The sequence below is a fragment of the Vicia villosa genome, linkage group LG5, assembly GCF_029867415.1.
Source record: "Vicia villosa cultivar HV-30 ecotype Madison, WI linkage group LG5, Vvil1.0, whole genome shotgun sequence".
In the NCBI taxonomy this organism is placed as follows: domain Eukaryota; kingdom Viridiplantae; phylum Streptophyta; class Magnoliopsida; order Fabales; family Fabaceae; genus Vicia; species Vicia villosa.
In genome coordinates this window covers 2,905,079-2,925,061 of record NC_081184.1, presented here as the reverse complement: position 1 = coordinate 2,925,061, position 19,983 = coordinate 2,905,079, and the positions used below count along the sequence as shown (strand labels likewise).

General features: G+C 32.4%; 4 protein-coding genes across 4 annotated transcripts; 1 reads left to right on the top strand and 3 right to left on the bottom strand.

The window, feature by feature from the left end:
- Positions 1–2,321: 2,321 nt before the first annotated feature.
- On the bottom strand, positions 2,322–4,848 carry LOC131606129 (palmitoyl-monogalactosyldiacylglycerol delta-7 desaturase, chloroplastic-like). Its single transcript, XM_058878407.1, has 5 exons — positions 4,036–4,848; positions 3,555–3,695; positions 3,200–3,340; positions 2,980–3,086; positions 2,322–2,747 (listed from the first exon to the last, which is right to left on the bottom strand). The coding sequence occupies exons 1-5, from the start codon at positions 4,609–4,611 to the stop codon at positions 2,531–2,533; spliced, it is 1,182 nt and encodes a 393-aa protein (XP_058734390.1). The 5' UTR covers positions 4,612–4,848; the 3' UTR covers positions 2,322–2,530.
- Positions 4,849–6,216: 1,368 nt separating this feature from the next.
- LOC131601159 (protein POST-ILLUMINATION CHLOROPHYLL FLUORESCENCE INCREASE, chloroplastic) lies at positions 6,217–8,356 on the top strand. Its single transcript, XM_058872919.1, has 8 exons — positions 6,217–6,418; positions 6,560–6,686; positions 6,981–7,065; positions 7,149–7,227; positions 7,340–7,453; positions 7,632–7,744; positions 7,916–8,026; positions 8,118–8,356. Exons 1-8 carry the CDS (start codon positions 6,325–6,327, stop codon positions 8,241–8,243), a joined length of 849 nt encoding a protein of 282 aa, XP_058728902.1. The 5' UTR covers positions 6,217–6,324; the 3' UTR covers positions 8,244–8,356.
- LOC131601155 (probable zinc metallopeptidase EGY3, chloroplastic) lies at positions 8,307–11,210 on the bottom strand. Its single transcript, XM_058872915.1, has 6 exons — positions 10,242–11,210; positions 9,945–10,142; positions 9,634–9,858; positions 9,183–9,421; positions 8,869–9,023; positions 8,307–8,735 (listed from the first exon to the last, which is right to left on the bottom strand). Exons 1-6 carry the CDS (start codon positions 10,746–10,748, stop codon positions 8,386–8,388), a joined length of 1,674 nt encoding a protein of 557 aa, XP_058728898.1. The 5' UTR covers positions 10,749–11,210; the 3' UTR covers positions 8,307–8,385.
- Positions 11,211–11,351: 141 nt separating this feature from the next.
- LOC131601156 (probable zinc metallopeptidase EGY3, chloroplastic) lies at positions 11,352–14,558 on the bottom strand. The gene is made up of 6 exons (XM_058872916.1): positions 14,003–14,558; positions 13,613–13,849; positions 13,187–13,411; positions 12,751–12,989; positions 12,148–12,302; positions 11,352–11,877 (listed from the first exon to the last, which is right to left on the bottom strand). The coding sequence occupies exons 1-6, from the start codon at positions 14,441–14,443 to the stop codon at positions 11,522–11,524; spliced, it is 1,653 nt and encodes a 550-aa protein (XP_058728899.1). The 5' UTR covers positions 14,444–14,558; the 3' UTR covers positions 11,352–11,521.
- Positions 14,559–19,983: the final 5,425 nt, after the last annotated feature.

Genomic DNA, 19,983 nt, shown 5'->3' with positions numbered 1-19,983 from the left:
CTTGATTATAATAAATATTTAATATATTGTATATAATGATCCTTCTTAACTATAACCATGTGATTATATTTAAAACAAGAAAGACAACCTTACCAACCCCACTAAAAATAGATAGAGAAATGCACATGTATTAACTTTTATCTTTTCAATATTTCAAATATTTTTATTATAGAATTGAATAAATTTTAAGAATATTAAAAAAGTATAGTTGCAATAAATTTATAAAAAGTATGTTTTTTTCTGTACATAAGTATCTATTTATTTAATCATATAATAGATGAGAAGAAACCAATTAGTGATTTTCGAATATAAATATTTTTTATTGATAAACAAAATAGGAACAACCATTAAAAGAAATCATATATACAAGTGGTTTTAGGTTGAAACCCAATAAGATATTTTTTTCTTAAAAATATTGATTAATATTTATAATTTAAACTATGTCTTACAAACTTTTCAAATGAAAGTGTAATAATTTTATTTTTGAAAATAAGCCATGAATGTATATATAAATTTAAAACAAATTTTATAATATAGAACTACAAATATGGAGATAAATTGAATAATTAGTGATTGAAGGACTAATAAATAATGGGGAGAAGATATAAAATCTAACTCATCAACAGATAGCAAAAGAAATAGTTCGATGTGCCCAAAATATCTCCTAAAAAATTTCGAAAGCATAAATAGGAATTGAATTTCACCAAGTGTTATAATCAACAAAAAAAAAATTGACTAATCTATATTCACGTGCATATTCCTTCTAAAAGGATGATACATCTTCCTTGAATATACAAGAACTTATAGTATGTAAAGTATTCTTATATTTAATTAAAAGATGTCAAGTGAGAATATTCATATTAGAAAATGCATAAATATTCAACATTGAACCGTAATGATGATAGCATGATCATATTTTGAATTTGAAAGCTCCAACATCTACCAGCAAGTTTGAATAAACTTTCATAACTAGTTCTATCAATGTTAAAAACCAGACAATAGCTCCATCAAATGCCAGAAAAGTAATGTGTATATGCATCTAAGAAATAAGTGATCTGCAGTTTGTACATTCTGGTTGAAGAAAGAGCACCTTAAAACCATATGCATACCATTGGAATTAGGTTGCCATCTATTATAATAACATTATGCATTAGCTCCCAAGTTACTAATCACTTATCATAAAATATATAGAGATGCCAAATTAAATTTGTCCAAAAAGTTTTAATGAGATACCTCTTGATACAATTGTAGGCATCTTTAAAAGATAGATAACCATTTACAGATCTTTTCCAAACGGGTCATCAACAGTAGTATTATAAAATGACAAGTTGATCTTTAAAATAACTTCAACAATTGGAGGAGTCAAAATTGATAAGCCATGAAGAATATTTCAAATGTTGGCTTGAATAATTGAATTGACCTTATCAGTTTGCATAAATTGAATATTCAATGTCCATACTAGATTTAAGTAATTACTTTTGTATCGGAACCAATTGTCAGACCATAATTCATTGTTCTTCTCATTACCAACTTGTCATCTACTATATTTCTCTAAAAACGAAAATAAGTCTTTAATGTCGAGCCATATTGAAGCAGAAAAATGATACATGATTGATTTTTTTGTCTAAATTAATTACTCATAAGCATGGAAGACCATTGCTTATTGATAGTCAACATTTTCTAACAAATAGATAAAAAAAAACAACTTTATTTATTATCGTAATATCTCGAGATCAATACCTCTTTAGTCAAAGGTAGAAAAATAACCTTTCAAGATTTAGTAATCATCTTTCAAAGGTCTAGGTTATCCGTCCACACAAAATTTGTGATGCAAGAATCTAGATTTTAAAACGACTGACTGAACATTCATAAATCATAAGACTATACAAAAACATGCATTACATGAGTAGACAAACCCTAAAAATATGAATTTGTTACATTTTTTTAAAATATTTTTAGAGAATATGGTTTTTCTACACATAAACTTGCTTTTATTTTTAATTATGTGAGAGGAAGAGATGGGATTTGAATTAAAGTAAGAAGTGAAAAAATATCAAATAAATGATAGACTTGTAGTATCTAACGTTTATTATAAATACATATCTAAACATTGATTTTAAATCGTATGGAGATGACACTGGGTGGACTTTAGATGCGAAAAAGAAATAGACGTTGAGTATTTTGTAGGTAATATATTATTATTTTTGCCTAAAAATAAGGCATTTAGGGGGGGTAATTTTATTGCAGGGTATTTATTAAAATTATGTTTTATGAAAACATAATTTTAATAAATAAAAGCAGAAAACATGAAGAAAATGGTGTGAAAAAGAAATACAAACTCTTCTACACTAACTTTTAGTAATATAGTCCCATATACATTCAAATCTAACACCCATCATTTTTAAGAATGAAATAAAAGTTCAACACAATAATAGCCTTCCAAAACCTCTCAATTCATTTTATCTTTCATTTTTATTATTATACTCTTTCTTTTCACATCTTAAATTAAATTTTAAAAAAATTGTGTTTTTCATGTGACTACCACCTCATTATTGTCCAATGCCATTCTCTGCTTTTGACTTTCACTTGGTAGTTTAACCTCTGTTGCCAAACCAATAGCTTGAAGAAATTTCACCAAGTACCAAGTCATGTCTATTTCCCACCACTCTAAACCATGTCTAGCTGAAAACTCAAATGCATGGTGGTTATTGTGCCAACCCTCACCAAATGAAAGCAAAGCCACCCACCTAACAAATTTTAGATAACAATAAAGATAATAAGATTTCACTAATTTATGCTGATAGAGCAAATATTTTTTAGACCGTCAGATCGATTGTAATCTATAAATCATTAAAAATATTTATATAAAAGATGATCGATAATTGATTGACACTGAAAAAAGTCGTTGCATCAAAATTAATCTCTTAACAATAACTCGTTAACCAAATCAATTACTAAGCCATGAAAAAGTTTACATACCAATTATTTCTAGATAGGTCCCTTGTGTTCCAAGATTGGCTTCCCCAAACATGGCAAGCTGAGTTTACAAACCAAGTAATGTGGTAAACCCAAACACTTCTCACACCCTGCATGCATTTTCAAATTTGAATTCATTTCTATTAAGAACCAAATCACCAATTTAAATTTTAAAATTGAAAGATGCTGTCTACTTAAACTATGAATTAACAAATATTCTTACCATTCCCCAAACAAGGAAAGGAAATCCACCAATTGCATATAGAAGAGCTCCCAAAGCAAATGGATGCAAAATGTAAGTGCTTCTTATAAATCTGTAAAATGATTGTTTCTCTAAATCACCAACATTGGTTGGTTCTCCACACTGCACGCACACATATCACGCAATCATTTCATAAGTAGATGAATACATGTTTGAATTGATCTCGAGTTAGTTCGACAGCCATGATGTGTCCCCATAACTTTATTAAAATCATAATGCTATCTGATTCTGTCAAATTCGCTGTCAATTCAAACATGCACAAAAAATTTGTACTTATCTTTCGATAGATAGAGAGAGAGAGATAGAAAATGCATACCCTTTCTACAGTAGAATTGGTATCAAATAGCCAACTCATATGGCTAAACCAAAATCCTTCAATTGGGCTATGAGGATCCTTATCAGAATCACAAAATTGGTGGTGATACCTATGAGTACTCACCCAATCAATTGGATTTCCCTGCACACAAAAACCATAAAAGAGATATTATGATCACAATATAAATTGTATCTTATACTAACTACAAATTCGGATTCTTCACATTCACACATTCAGACGTCGATGATCATTCAATCAAGATTCAATAGTCTAACAAAATGTAGAGGACTAACATATGTCACAAATGCGTGAATACGTGAAACTCACGGGGCAATCCTAGTTAATCCCAACCAACTTGCACCTAATCCTTACCAACTTTTCCTACATTTAACATTCTCCAACCAATTCTAACAACAAACACAAAATTAAATGCAAAAAAAAAAAACCGAAAAATGAGAACTTCCAAGACAAAAAATTCAACCTGAAGAGCAAGAACTCCACAATAAGCACAGAAATATTCAAGCCATTTAGGAAGCTTAAAGCTTCTATGAGAAAGATTCCTATGAAAAGAGAGTGTGATACCAAAAAGTCCAGTCACAACATAAAGTGCCACAGCAACCCAAAAAGCTGGCCAATTGAAATTGAATGGAGCAAATAAGCAAAGCAAATGCATTGCCAAAACAATACCAAAAGTTCCAATATCCAATGAACTCCATTTCCTCCCAAAAAAGACTTTTTTTTCTCTCTTCACTTCAACATCAGATAGAAAAATCTTTCTATGTTTTTTCAATGGTGATTCCTCTGGCTCCAAAGAAGCAACTTCTCCAATTGCAGCATTGGATTTAGCTATAAAAAATTGATTAAATTCAAAGGGGTTGTTTTTCAAGTGAAAATTTCTTGACTTGGGGTTAAAGTTGCAAACTTTAATAGCTTTTGAATTTTTTGAGAATGACCCAAAATTCACTATAGGCCTATTGAGTTGTGGAATTGAAGAATGGAGGGTTGTGAAGTGATTATGGAGAATAGGGTTTTTGGGCTGAGAAGTTATCAAAGCCATGCAGAGAAAAAAAAAGGAACTTTTTTTGTTAATTTTTCTTGTACTTGATTATGAAAAAAAAAGACTTTTGACAAAGGGTGAAGTTAGAGTTTGAATGTTTTTTTTGAGGTTTTATGTTAATGTTTTGTGTTGTGTTGGAAATGATTGTGATGTGGAATAAGCCAAGTAATTTAAACGGTGGTAAATGTTTGGGAAAATGGGAATTGGAAAAATATTGTGGGTTGAATGAAGGGATAAGGTGGTGTTTGGCTTTGTGAAGTGCATTGATCTTTGAAGAATGAGATTCACATGATTCATAGAATTTGGTTTGGATATTTTCAATGTTGGGATAACCTTTGACTTTGTCATTATTTGAAATTATGAATTGAAATTTTGAATTTGCAAATATACTATTTTAGTAAAAAAATTGAATATCAGTTATAGAGATTTATATCTCGAATTTAAGAGGACTACAATGAATAATAAAAAAAATTTCAAGAGAATTATTTCATACCTAAAATTAAATTTGAACTGAGAACATCTAGTTAAAAAAAAGATATTATATTATTCAAATGCTCTTAAGTACAAATATATTATTTTAAGTGTTTTATAAAAAAAAAAAAAACCTTAAAAAAAATTGTCTTTTTTACTTTTGGTGCATGTTGATAATATATTATAATATTTATAAATGAATTTATTTTGATAATATATTATAATGTTTATATGAGAAAAAAATGATATGCACGACAGTGTAAAATTTTACACTATCAACCAATCACGAACATGTTAAGTATCAAATCACACTGTTATTTCTTAAAAAATTATGTGACATGGCTGATTGATAAATTCTAATTGGATGACAGTGTAAAATTATTTTACACTGTCAGTGCACTACCTTTAACCTCTATTTATATTATTCAATTTTATATTTATGTTGAACAGATTAAAATTAAATATTTTATTATTATAATATTAATTTGAATATAAATAAATTTTATTGCAGTTAAAATAAAATAATATAAACCAAAAATAGAATAATATATATTTTCGAGAATGAAAAAAAACTAAATATATAAAGTTATATGCTTGTAGAAGTCAAATATATATATATATATATATATATATATATATATATATATATATATATATATATATATATATATATATATATATATACCTTCAATAAAATTATGGAAAAAATGACACTAGAAATGTAAGTTTTTGTATTTATGTTATTAAAAATATTTATTTTGTTTTACTTATTATATTTAGTTATGATACAATAGTAATTATTTTTAAGAGATGATTTAAAAGTTGTGATATCAACTACTTATTTGAAATAAAAATAGAAGAAATAATTTGCATAGTAAATTGATAAATAGTCTTATGCCTATAATATAAAATCTAATAAATAAATTTTATATATTTCTTTTACTCAATAACTACAATTAAAATAAAAGTCTAATTTATTCATTTTATAAAAAAAAATAATAATAAATTCAATTGCTATTGTAGTGGATATTTTTTCTGTTCTGTCCAATTGCCACTTGTCCCTCAAGAAAATATCCTTTTGTCTGTTCTCAAATATATATTTATTTAATCTATGGTCATCATATATTTACCAAAAAAATATCTATCTATATTGTTAGATTGAGCAACCACTTTTTCTCTCCTCTCTTAACTATTTTCCTTATTCCAATCCAATATTAAGGAATCACCAAAAAATTGTGATACATGGCTGCAACTAATGCTTCAATCTTTACTTCAACAAAACCTTGCTTCTCTGTCACACCCTCTCTTCCTACTCATACCATAACAAACACTTTTGGTTAGTTTTTATTTTATTTTATCTTTTTTCATTTTTTAATCTATTTTTTGCAATTATTTATGGACAATCTTTTTAAGTATTTAATTTTCATAAGAAATTACAAGCTTTTTCATATGTAACACTTCATAGTTTCTGATGCAGGTAGTAATTTTTTGAATGTTTCATTACCAAGATCTTCTTACCTTATGAGGCAGAGACATGTGAATGTTAGACATGTAATCAATGCTGCTTCTTCTGTTGCAACAAGTCCTACTGAGGAGATTCAAGAGTATGAATTCTCACTCAATACCAATATTTGATTAACTATGGAGAAGAATGATCATAGGAATATTATTTGTTATGCTTATAAAGCTAGAAATTATGTAGCATCGATACTTAAAATTGAAGGTGTGTCTGGTATCTGACACCAAATAGTATCAGATGTCTGATGTTTGACATCGAGACTTAAATTCGAATGTTACATTTAGTTATTCTAAGTTTTCAAACTACTATTAGTATCGATCTGTCAGTATCATGTCTGGTGTTAGATTGTCTATGCTTCATATGTTATTGATCTTTACAGGTACAAGCTACCTTCATGGGCTATGTTTGAATTTGGGAAGGCTGCAGTTTACTGGAAAACCATGAGTGGTGTCCATCCTACTTCAGTAAGTATGAAAAGTATTTAAGTTAAGTTATTTTGATTTACTCAATCAACTTCTTTTAAATTTTTGTTTATAATTTTTTGCAGGGTGAAAATGTTAAACTTTTCTATAATCCTGCTGCAGCAAAACTTGCTCCAAGTGAAGAATTCGGAATTGCTTTTAATGGTAATTTGTTGATGCTACATTTGCATGGAAAAAAAAATATTTTGATTCATCAATAGAACAACAGATAGAAGCTGTTATTCTCCATTTGAGTTTTGATTTTTCATAAGTTTAGGAGGTTTTAATCAGCCGATTATGTGTGGTGGTGAACCAAGAGCTATGCTAAGAAAGGATAGAGGAAAAGCGGATTCTCCTATATATTCCATTCAAATATGTGTTCCTAAACATGGTAACACGCTTCTTTCGTTTCTAAATATGCGTTAGGATTCATAAGAGTTTGGCGCGTTAAGATTCATAAAAGTCTGATAACAGGATTCTGTCAAATTCACTGTCAATCAAAACATACAATTATTCAGTTAACAACATTATTTAGTGTCATATTCTGAACTTTTCTTTTCTTGGTGTAGCATTAAACTTGATCTTCTCATTTACAAATGGAGAAGATTGGGATGGTCCATATAGATTGCAGTTTCGAGTTCCCAAACCCTTGCAGAACAAGCCAATAGAATTCTTTAATGAGGTATAATTTTTATGCATATCGCAAGTTATATTTATATGTCATTAGATAAACTCGAATAAATTCTTCTAAACATCTCTTGACCAAGTCGTCTGATCTCCATCAAACGACTGGCATCTAGTAAATGATCACGACCGAGGGAATACTTGTTGATGTGTACTGTTCTTGTGGTAGGGCTTGGCAGAGGAACTAGGTAAAGAAGGAGCATGTGAAAAAGCAATATTTCCAGACACAACTACAGTTATAGAAAAATGTGCTATGATTGGTAATTTGTCAAAAGAAGGGGTGAGTACTACATTCTTCAACTCCTAGATATATATTTATTCATTGAAACATAATCGAGTTTTCTAAGCGATGAATGAAAACATCTATGCAGGGTGATCGCTGTGATCTGAATCTTGTTCTTGGGTGCGTTGATCCGAGTTCGCCTTTGTACGATCCACTAGCCAATGTAGATGATGGATCATGTCCAATTGAAGTGGATTCTGACTCTGAGGAATAACAAACATAATACTTTCACATATGAAAATTCTCTTCCATCATCATGCATATTGTTGTAACTTGTTTAGTACATAAATAAGATATTGTATAATAATACACACATATAATTACATACATGTACAAATATACAACATATTTACATTTTACCCCCTAAAAAATGGATCACTTAGAAATGAATTGGAGAAAGTCCCTCCAATGTTAGGGAAAAGAGTAAGAAAACAAATAAGACCAAGAACAATGCCCCAAGCATATCTACTTTCCCCTAGAGGCGTAATCTCGTCTTTTGCAGGTATTTCTTCTCCTCCCCTAAAGAAGGTTGCAAATAATCCCCATGCTAAACACAAAACACTCCCACTTAGGCCACCAATACCAAGCAATAATGATGTACCAAAAGATAACAATGTAGCCGTGCTTCTTCCGAACATGGCTTGCGCGATTCGCCCTCCTTCGAGTCTTCCACAAGGTAACAAGTTCAAAGAAGTCACCACCATCCCTACAAAATTGTTCGCGGATATTATATCGATAACTATGTTTTATATCTTAGGTTATAAGACATGTAGATTTGCATATTGTATCATTCTTATTAAAAAAAAGAAAAAACGAGACAGAAACCGCAAAATACGCACCTAAAAGTCCGGCAAATGCAAGTGGATCAACAGGAACACCAACACCTTCGACAGCATAGGGCAACACATTTCCTAGGTCGTCCGTGTAAGGCCCGATAACTAATTGGATAAAAGAAAGCAAAGGGTTGTTATAGAAAAATTGAGGCCTTATGTACCTGAAAATAAAGCAGTAGAAAATTACAATCAAGAGAAATGCTAATGCATAGTACTTATAAAATTATGGTCTATAAGCACTTAATTAAATTGCTTATTCAAACAATGCCTATCTATCATTACTTCATCTTTGAACAAAGCTACTTTTGCATATAACTCACAATGCATTATCGCCGCCGTTAAAGCTTCCATCAGCCACAAATGCAGCAACAGCAAGTGCCAATGAAGTCAAATATGCACTAGCAGTACGCGCTACAGGAATATCGAAAAGAGCTTTCTTATTTGGGAGAAGAGATTCATAATTATTCATCACTCCTAAGCAACCTGTCCAATTCGACGGCACCAAGAACGAAGGACTGAGTTTAACACCATAACGCGCCGCAGTTACTCTGGTGGCTATCTGCACAACGAAAAGAATTCAACCACAGAAAAACTTAAACCACCAAAACAAAAAATACCGACACATGTAGATACATTCAACTTCAACCATATTTCAAATATTATAATATCAGTGTCATGTCTGTCTCTGTGTCCGTGTTTCGTGCATGTTTAACAGTTTCATAATCTGAGATAAAACTTTCGGGTTTGGTAGAAAACCTGAAAAGAACTTACCTCGGAAACTCCAAGAATAAACAAGAAACCACCAAATAGAGGCACAACATTAGCAAGATAATCATCGAAAGTAGCATCAGGTTTAAGGAAGAAGCCACTCATCAAAGCAACTGTTCCAAAAGTAGTAACTGCTAATGCAATTGAACTTAAATAGCCAAAGGGGTTGCTCAGATTAGTTAACTCAAATTGGAGATCCATTTCTGCTTTTGGTTGCACCATACAAACCTAAATGTACAAATCACACAATTAATCAAAAGCCTTCATTGTAATAAAGTAAGCAATATCTCAAATTGATGATGGCAACAAAGTACCTGTTTGGTAATGTCATCTTTTTGTTCTTCCATAAACCATAAAACAACTTCTCTACCTGCCTCATCAGAGAGTTTCTTCTCTAACTTGGGAATCACTTCATCAATTGGTCTCCTTAAATTCCCAACGAAAATCCCTCCGTCGCCAAATCTTCGAACATCCGTTGCAAAAAACGTGTCAAAACCAAAACAACTCTTCAACTACACAAACAAACAAACAAACAAACAAACAAACATCATCAGTATCATTCAAATTCAACAACAACAACAACAAAGAGTACTTATTAGCATGAACTTCACCTTATTGAGATCAAGAGCTTTGAAAGTTTCCTCAACTTTTTCTAGTCTTTCTTTTTCCATAACCAAATTTCTACGAACCAAGTTGTTGAAAACACCAACGATTGGATTATTCTTAGTTCTTTCATCATCAAGCTCCTTTAACTTTCTATCAGTTCTCTTCTTCTCCAGCTTGATTGCTGCTTCAATGGATGGATTTCCCATAAAGTTCTTGAACTCTTGATCAGTTTTCCAATCCATTTCCTGTTGGTCTTTTTCATCCTCGTTTGTTTCTCTTCCAACATCATCACTGATACTGTTATTATCTTTGCTATTGCTGTTGTTGTTTATGTTGTCTTGTTTGTTAGGAGCAATGGAAGCTGGTGATGAATTGGTTTTGTTTTGGTCTTTGAGAGATGAGAATGATTTGAAGTTGAAGGAAGTGGTTTTGAGTTTTTTGGAGGGTAAAGAAAGAAAAGAAGAGTGTTTCTTGGAAGAGTAAGTATAAGAAAATGGAGAAAGTGTTGCCATTTTTGGAATGATGATGAATTGAATTGAATGAAGTATATTTGTGGAGTGTGCATGGTTCAAGTCAAGAAGGTTGGAGAAGCTTAAGGAAGCTTCAAGTTTTCTTAAAAATTGTCTTTTTCTTGCTTGGTATTAGATTTTGAAGTTGATGTTGATGTTCACTTCCTAGATTTTGTAAAATTGGTATGTATTAAAATTGAACTTTATAATAGGTTAAATGTTTGGGTTTGGTTTTATTTTAAGATGGTATCAGAGTCTAATTCAAGATCCGTTACTATGTGGTTTTCACTATTAGATCATCTACCATTTTTTATCCACACACCAAATCCAATAGTATTGGATATAAGAGAGTTCAAGATCCGTTGAACCATCTGTTATCAAATATCTGCAATCGGACCACATACTATTTTATATCCGTGCACTAAGCTTAATAGTGTTGGACGTAAAGGGGTGTATTAGGAGTCTCCCTTTGTATGATATGTGACCTGAACATATGTTTATAAGTGTGAAAATTCCTCATCTTACAAGTTATTTTGTTTAGCCTCGACCATAGTTGTAAGAACAAATAAAATTTTACCATTGTTATCCAAGTACATGGGAAAAAGATTATTAGAAACTTGTGATTTTCATGTCAGTTTCAACATTTGATTGCCATTGCCCATTTTGAATCCAAGTTGCTGATTACATTAGGAGACAGTACAAGGAACCCAACTCTATCTAGTTGTGAAAAGTATAAATATATACACATAACTGACATCTACAATTATGCAACGCATTTACATCTTATCCCCGAAAAATGGATCACTTAGAAACGAATTGGAGAGAGTCCCTCCAATATTTGGAAAAAGGGTGAGAATACAGATTAGACCGAGAAAAATACCCCAAGTATATCTACTTTCCCCTAGAGGTGTGATCTCATCTTTTGCAGGTATTTCTTCTTCTCCCCTAAAGGCGATTGCAATTAATCCCCATGCCAAACACAAATCACCCCCGCGTAGAGCCCCAATACCAAGCAATAATAATGAACCATAAGATAACAATGTAGCAGTGCTTCTTCCGAACATGGCTTGCGCGATTCGCCCTCCTTCGAGTTGCCGCCATGGCAACAAGTTCAAAGAAGTCGCCACCATCCCTGCACAAGCATCAAATTGTTCGTGGATATAATATCGACAACAACGATGTTTTCCAACTAGTAAATTTAAACTGTTGGATAAAAATTTGACAGTTCACAATGTGATTTTGACATATCAGAAAGAAATCTCAACCGTTCAATCTTAATAACCGGGTTGTATCCAGATCTACTAATTTATATCTTGGGTTATAAAACATGTAGATAAGATTTGCATATTGTATCATTCTATATAAAAAGAGAAGAGACAAGACAGAAACCGCTAGAACATACCTAAAAGTCCAGCAAAAGCAAGTGGATCAACAGGAACTCCAAAACCTTCGACAGCAGGGGGCAACACTAATCCTAGGTTGTCTGTGTATGGCCCGATAACTAATTGAATAAATGAAAGCAAAGGGTCCTTATCAAAAAATCCAGGCCTTATGTACCTGAAAATAAAGCAGTAGAAAATTACAATCAACAGAAATGCAAATGCATAGTACTAATATGGTCGATATGAGGAAACAATGTTCATTAGGTAAACATCTTACGACATGTTTGAGTTTATGAGTTTGTTTGAGAGAGCTTAGAAAAACATTTTGATGGCATGTCTATAAGTTGTTTTCAACTTGTTTCTATAAGTTTTTCAGGATAGTTTATGAAAACAAAACTTCTAAGGTTGTGGTCCTTAAGCATATAGTAAGTTGTTTATCCAAACAATGCATATGTATCATCGCTTCTCCTTTGAACAGAGCTATTTTTTATCAAAAGATTGTGGTTTTGGTAAACAAAATTCAGTTTCAAACAAAACAGTTTAGTTTCATTTCCGATTCTTTTTCACTGTACTAATTAGGAAGCAAAAGCACTTTAGAAAAATATACAATGCACACAACTCACAATGCATTGTCTCCACCACTAAAGCTTCCATGAGCCACAAGTGCAGCAACAGCAAGTGCCAATGAAGTCAAATATGCACTAGCAGTACGCGCTACAGAAATATCGAAAAGAGCTTTCTTATTTGGGAGAAGAGATTCATAGTTATTCATCACTCCAAAGCAACATGTCCAAACTGACGGTACCAAGAACGAAGGACTGAGTTTAACACCATAACGAGCAGCAGTTACTTTGGTGGCTATCTGCACAATGAAAACAATACAACCACAGAACAATTTAAACCTCAAAGACAAAGATACCAACACATGTAGATACATTCAACTTCAACCATTTTTTAACTTACTATAATATGTGTCATGTCTGTGTCCGTGCCTGTGTAATAGTTTCATAATATGAGATAAAACTGCCGGGTTTGGTAGAAAACTTGAAAAGAACTTACCTCGGAAACTCCAAAAATAAACAAGAAACCATCCAATAGAGGCACAAAACTAGCAACATAATCACCAAAAGTAACATTAGGTTTAAGGAAAGCGCCACTCATCAAAAAAACTATTCCAAAAGTAGTAACTGCTGATGCAATTGAACTTAGATTGCCAAAGGGATTGCTCAGATTAGTTGACTCAAATTGGAGATCCAGTAGTTCTTTTGGTTGCACCATACAAACCTGAATGTATAAAGCACAAAATTAACCGAAGCCTTAATTGCAATGAACCTCGGATACTGTAAATTTTATGCCTATCGTATCCGATACCTACCGATACATATGCTCTGCTCCTATATAGTATCCGAGATACCTTTATGGTGTCTGTGCCTCAAATCTTAATTGTAATAAAGAGTGCAATATCTCAAATTGATGGCAAAGTACCTGTCTGGTGGTAATGTCATCTTCTTCTTCTTCTTCTTCTTCTTCTACTACTACTTCTTGTTGTTCTTCCATAAACCATAAAACAACTTCTCTACCTGCTGCATCAGAGAGTTTCTTCTCTAACTTGGGAATCACTTCATCAATCGGTCTCCTTAAATTCCCAATGAAAATCCCTCTGTCGCCAACTCTTCGAACATCCGTCGCAAAAAATGTGTCAATACCAAAGCAACTCTTCAACTACACAAACAAACAAACAAACAAACACCATCAGTGCCATTCAAATTCTTCAACAACAACAACAACAACAACAACAACAACAACAACAACAACAACAACAACAACAACAACAACAACAACAACAACAACAACAACAACAACAACAACATTCACCTTATTGAGATCAAGATCTGTGAAAGCTTTTTCAGCTTTTTGTAGCCTTTCTTTTTCCCTAACCATCATTTGACGAACAAAGTTGTTAAAATTAGCCTTTCTTTTTGTAGCATTAATACTTTTTCTTGTTCTTACATCATCAAGCATCTTTAACATTCTATCATATACCCTCTTATCCCGCTTGGTTGATGCTTTAAGTGATGCATTCCTCAGATAGTTCGCGATCGCTTCATCCTCGTTTGTTTCTCTTCCAGCATCACCGTTGTTGGTATTGTTTTCGTCTTTGAGAGATGAGAATGATTTGAAGTTGAAGGAAGTGGTTTTGAGTTTTTTGGAATTGGGGGTTTTGAAGGGAGAGAGGGTATAAGGAAATGGAGAAAGTGTCGCCATTTTTGGATTGATGGTGAATTGAATTGAAGGAAGTGTTTGTGGAGTGTGCATGGTTCAAGTCAACAAGGTTGGAGAAGTTTAAAGAAGCTTGAGTCCCGGAAACCTTATCTTTTTCTTGCTTCTCTTCTATAGTTTTAGGGTTTGATTTTTGAAGTTGAAGTTGATGTTCACTTTAAATTGGAATACAGCATTAAATAGTTAGCTTAAATGGATTTTTATTCCATGTAAGTTAACGAATTTTTTATTTTCGTCCTTATAAATTTTTTTTTTATTCGAGTCTCTGTATTTCACTTTCGCGTTTGATTTATTCTTTAAAATCAAAATCCGCATAAAAATTTGCAGGAAGATTCACAGAAAATCTGCAGATTTTCCTGCGGATTTTAGCTTTAGGGACAACAAGTAAGATATAGGGACTCAAACCAAAAAAATAATTTACAGAACGAAAATCAAAAACTCACTAACTTACAGGAAACAAATGTCCATTTAAGCTAAAAAGTATTTGATTTTAATCTCTTGTATTGTATTACTGAGATAAATTAATAAAATCAAATATTCTATTATCCATTACAAACTTGTTTGAAATGGATAATAGTGGCGATCATTATACTTGGTCAAATAAGCAAAGTGATGGTGCAATTTACCCTAGGATCGACAAAATGCTTGGTAACATTGATTGGCTTCAGAAAAATTATAATATTCATGTTATGTGCCCTAGTGTTTTTGACCATGCCCTATTGTGGCTGAAGAGTGTGGAAGGTACAAAGAGAAGGAGGAAAATCCAATTCAAGTTTCTCAATAGTTCTGCTGACTTTGAGGGTTTCTTGAAGGCAGTGGCAACTAGTTGGAATGAGCATGTTAATGGGAGACCAGTGTATGTTTTGTGATAGAAACTTCAACGTTTCCAACCTATTCTGAAAAAACCTTAGTTTTGACGCAGTAAAGTGGCAAGCAAAATATTTGGAAGTATTCTGAGATTTATCGTGTCTATAAAGAATAGTACGAGAGAAAGAATGTCGTTCAACGGTTTACGCATTTCTGAGCTTGGGTTAAAATGAATTAAAAGTAAAAGATATTAACAGGAAAATAAATACATTTTTTGGAGAGAATAACTTATCCGGCATGAATATACACTACTCATCACAAACTTAAACCTATCGATCATTTGTACGCAACCTACAGTACTCGTCAAAATCATCACGTATCTCTCACATCATGGTCCATTTCTACAACATCTACGAGACGTATCACAACCAAGGTTATGTCTAACAAAAAGTTGTGAGAACAATCCCATTCTCGCGTCGGGGATCTCTCGTGCGAAACTCAAACACAAAAGCATTAAGCTTTGATACACAAGTGATTGTTAGCTCTAAATTTATCTCTAGAATCTATGAACTAACATATTTCCTTCCCTAATCGAGACTTGTGATGTCTATTTATACAACTACACAAATCCAAACATAAATGCAAAAAGATTAAGGAAAACATCAAGATTGATTTGTAAAGCAAGTTCTATACAACGCCATGAGCGATAAATATACATATGTCTGAGAAAATATAAAAACAAACCCAACAAAAGATAAATACACAAAGAGGAAGAAAGAAAAACCAAACATCTCATTGGTTGTCAGCTCTGATTGATGAAGAATCAACCTCGGATCATCCAAATGCAAGTCCTGGTTGTTGTTTTCTAGCTAATCCTAACCTAAGAATGAAATTGATGTAATTGAGACAAAAATTCCCCCCAAAACCATAACCTAAAACTATAAAAGAAACTATTTATACAAAAACAAAATATGTAGACCGGGTTAAGCCAGCTTAGCGGGCTCTAAAATATCTACAATAAAATAGGGGACCGGGATAAGCCAACTGAGAAGGCTAAGCGGGACCGCGCTAAGTCAGTTGAGCGGGCTTAGTGAGCTCAAAATTCATTTCTGCCTCTACCAAAGAATAAATGTGGTAGCGCGCTGCAAATTGGGCTTAGTGGTCTCAGACTTGATTTTCTTCCAAAATTTCATTTTTGAAGCCGTGTCTTCGACAATTTATTGCTCGAGGCTCCAGTATCCACCAATGCTTATAAAATGAATGAAACACGATCAAACGGTACATAAATGAACCAAAAAATCAAGTTATACACAATATGCACAAATATGACAACAACATACGCATTTACGCACAAGTTGAGGAAAAAGAGTCGATAAGTGTCATAAAACTATATACAAAAATAACTACAATTTGGCACTTATCACTTAGCAAGCCATTCTCGGATATCAAGGTGAAAAGTACAAAAGCTAGAGATAATTTCCTGCAGGTTCAAATGGAGCTAAGTCTAGATAGTATGAATGCTAATAATTAGATAGTGTAATGATGACCTTCTCAATTGGCAGGAGATTGAGGAAAAAATCCTTGAGAAAAAAATTAAAGTGGATTGGTTAAAAATGGGGGATAGAAATAACAGATATTTCCATGCTTCAATCAAAACCAGGGCTAATATAAAAAGTATAAATGTTATGCACAAAGAGGATGGTACCCAAGTCACTAAACAAGAAGATATTGGAGAAGAGGTTATGAGATTTTATAAGGACCTCATGGGTATAGCCGATAAAAATCTAAAAGAAAATTGATATAACTGTGATGAGAGATGGAACCCAGCTCAATAATGATCAAAGAGAGAAGCTGATTGCATCCATCACTAAGAAAGAAATTGAAGGTGTCCTGCAGGGGATTGGTAATCTGAAATCATCTGGCATTGATGGATATGGGACATGTTTCTTTAAGAAAGCATGGAATATTGTAAAAGCTGATGTATTAAGAGTTGTTCATGACTTCTTTTACAATGGCAGATTATACAAGGTTACAAATTGCACATTGGTCAACTTGATACCTAAGAGGAAATATGCTAAAAGAATCAAGGATTATAGACCAAATTCATGTTGCATTACCGTTTACAAGATCATTTCAAAGGTTCTAACCAAAAGAATGGGTAAAATTTATTGGATAAAGTTGAATATGTAGTCCATCTAGTTGCAACAAGTGTTACAATTATCAACACCCTTCTAAAAATCTCTCAATGAAACTATTTGGCCACTCAAAACTTAGTGATTAACATGGATATCATTAGAAGAAACACATTAAGAAAAGCTACAATTAGATATTATGATGCTAATAACAATGACTAATCTCACTAATGGGTTTAATTTTTAGCTAGTTAAGTTAGTTTCAAATTTCTGCATTTTCCTGATTTCTATAATTTGATTTCTCTTTTAAATAAAGCAATGGTTTCCATTCTTAAGTAAATCATGCTTCATCTATGTGAATTATGTGCCTGCATGTCTTTAATTACTTTTTAGCATATTTTTAACCATAGTACTTCGAGAGAACGCTTAAGTCTAAGTGAGGATGAATGTTATGCGTGAGCGCTAAATTAAAATGTACCAATAATTTATTATATCTTGTGAAAGTATGCTTCCATATGAAGTTGTTTGGTTTTGAGGTAAGTTAGTAAAAGCTCTTGTACTTCTGGGGGTTGCCTTGGAGGTCTCCTTTTGGTTTGTGAGTTTCGCTTTAAAAAAAAGCTCTCTTTTGGTTTGTGAAGATCAGTTATTAAAATCTCCACTAAGGTTCTTATGCTTAACTCGGTTAAAAGCTATATCAGTTTGAGATCAACTTAGTTAAAATCTCACTTGCTTCCTGAGTTCAGCATGGTATAAAATTTAGCAGGTTCGAGTTCAGCGCGGTGAAAATCTCAACTTGGTTCGTGGTCAGCCTGTATAAAACAGCGGTTCGACTCAAACGATAGCCAAATCAAACTCTATTTTGGTTTGAGATCAGACTTGGAAAATATCTCTTGGTTTGGAGAATAATCGCTTTAAGCCTTGATCATTGTTTAGTTATAAGTTAGCATAAAAACTCCATTTCCTTGTACAATAATGTTTGCGGATAATGGTGAGTGCTAAATTGTTGTAAATTTGAGTGTGAATAATTAGAACTCATCGGCTTAATTCATTTTTTCATCAATAAACCTCAACTTTAGTGTATATTCTGTATAGTTTATGTTATAGTGTAAATATTGCGTTATCATGTACATATCATTGAGTTTAATTGTTTTCATCTATTTTTTGTAGGTATTCAAGCATTGATATTTATTCATTATTAGATAGAGCATTGAATAAGCTTTCCAACGGTTCAAACTGAGTGCAAATCAGAGTTACGATTCTCAAGTTATGACCAAAACAGTGTTGAATTTTGATGTTTGTTGTCATGCTGCTTCTGGTGTGAAAAAGATGTTGTTTTGAGTCAGTGAGCGAACCATTTAGTCGTCGGGCGAAGCGGTGCTGACAGAAACACATTTAAAGGGGTAAAAACACATTTTTTTGAGGTTATGGTTTGGGGATTTTTTGCTCTCACTCCATCACCAAACATTTTTTAGTTAGATTAACTTAGAAAACAACTTCGGAGCTTGCATACGGATGATCCGGGGTGGATTGATCATCGATCGGAGCTAACAAACCCGGAGATTTTTGGTTCATTTCTCTTCCTATTTGTGTAATTTCTCTTAGTTGGGTTTTGTATATATTTACTTTGAATTCATGTATATTTGTCGCCCTTGGCGTTATGTAAAATCTGCTTTATAAATCTAAGTTGATTGTTGTTTTAGATTTTTGCTCTGTGTTTGGGATTTGGGTTGCTATAGACATATACTGCTCGAATCCTTATCTAGGATGATTATCTGTTAGTTTCTGAGTTCTAGAGATAGATTTAGAGCTAACAATCGTTATCGGTGTCGAAGTTTAATGCTTCCGTGTTGGTTGTGTCGGTTGAGAGATCGTCGATACAAATGATTTGGATATCTGCTATGTTGTTGAGGTTGGCTGAGAGACCGTCGCTGAGATAATATAGTAGTTCTCTTTACTTTGGGTTAGAAATGACTTAGGGTGTGAGTGATGTTTGATGATATTGATGAGTATTGTAGGTTGAGTATAACTTTTCGATAAGTTAAGTTTGTGAGAAGTAGATAATATACAATGCTTGATAAGTTTCTTCTCTTTGAAGAATGGATTCTTTTGTGTTAATATTTACTTTTCGGTTTTTATGCTTTAAACAATTCAATCCAATCCAAACTCATAACTGCAGAAACTGTTGAACGGTAGTTCAATACACTAGTCCCTGTGGAGACGATAATTTCTCGAATAAATATTTTCAATCTTTTGTTGCTTTCCGCTTTACCACTTTAACAAAATGGCGCCGTTGTCGGGGATTGGTGTTTTATTTAACTTGCGTCGCAATAGTTTCTTTGGTTTTGAGTTTTGTATGTATATCGCACATATTGTATATTCTTACTTGTCTATATTTCTGTACATGTGTAATATACTTGCACATGTTTGTTATACTTGTAATTTTGTTATATCATTGTTTGTTTCTTTTCACATTTGCTTGTGTGTGGTTAGGAATAATCGGGCAGAAGTTACTTGGAAAAACACTCTTAAATAACATGCGACGAGCTTACGACGATAAACAAACATATCTATTCTTATTAGTTTTTGTATAGTTTATGTAGTGTGATGCAATTGTCTAAATAAATTTAGATCAGGTCA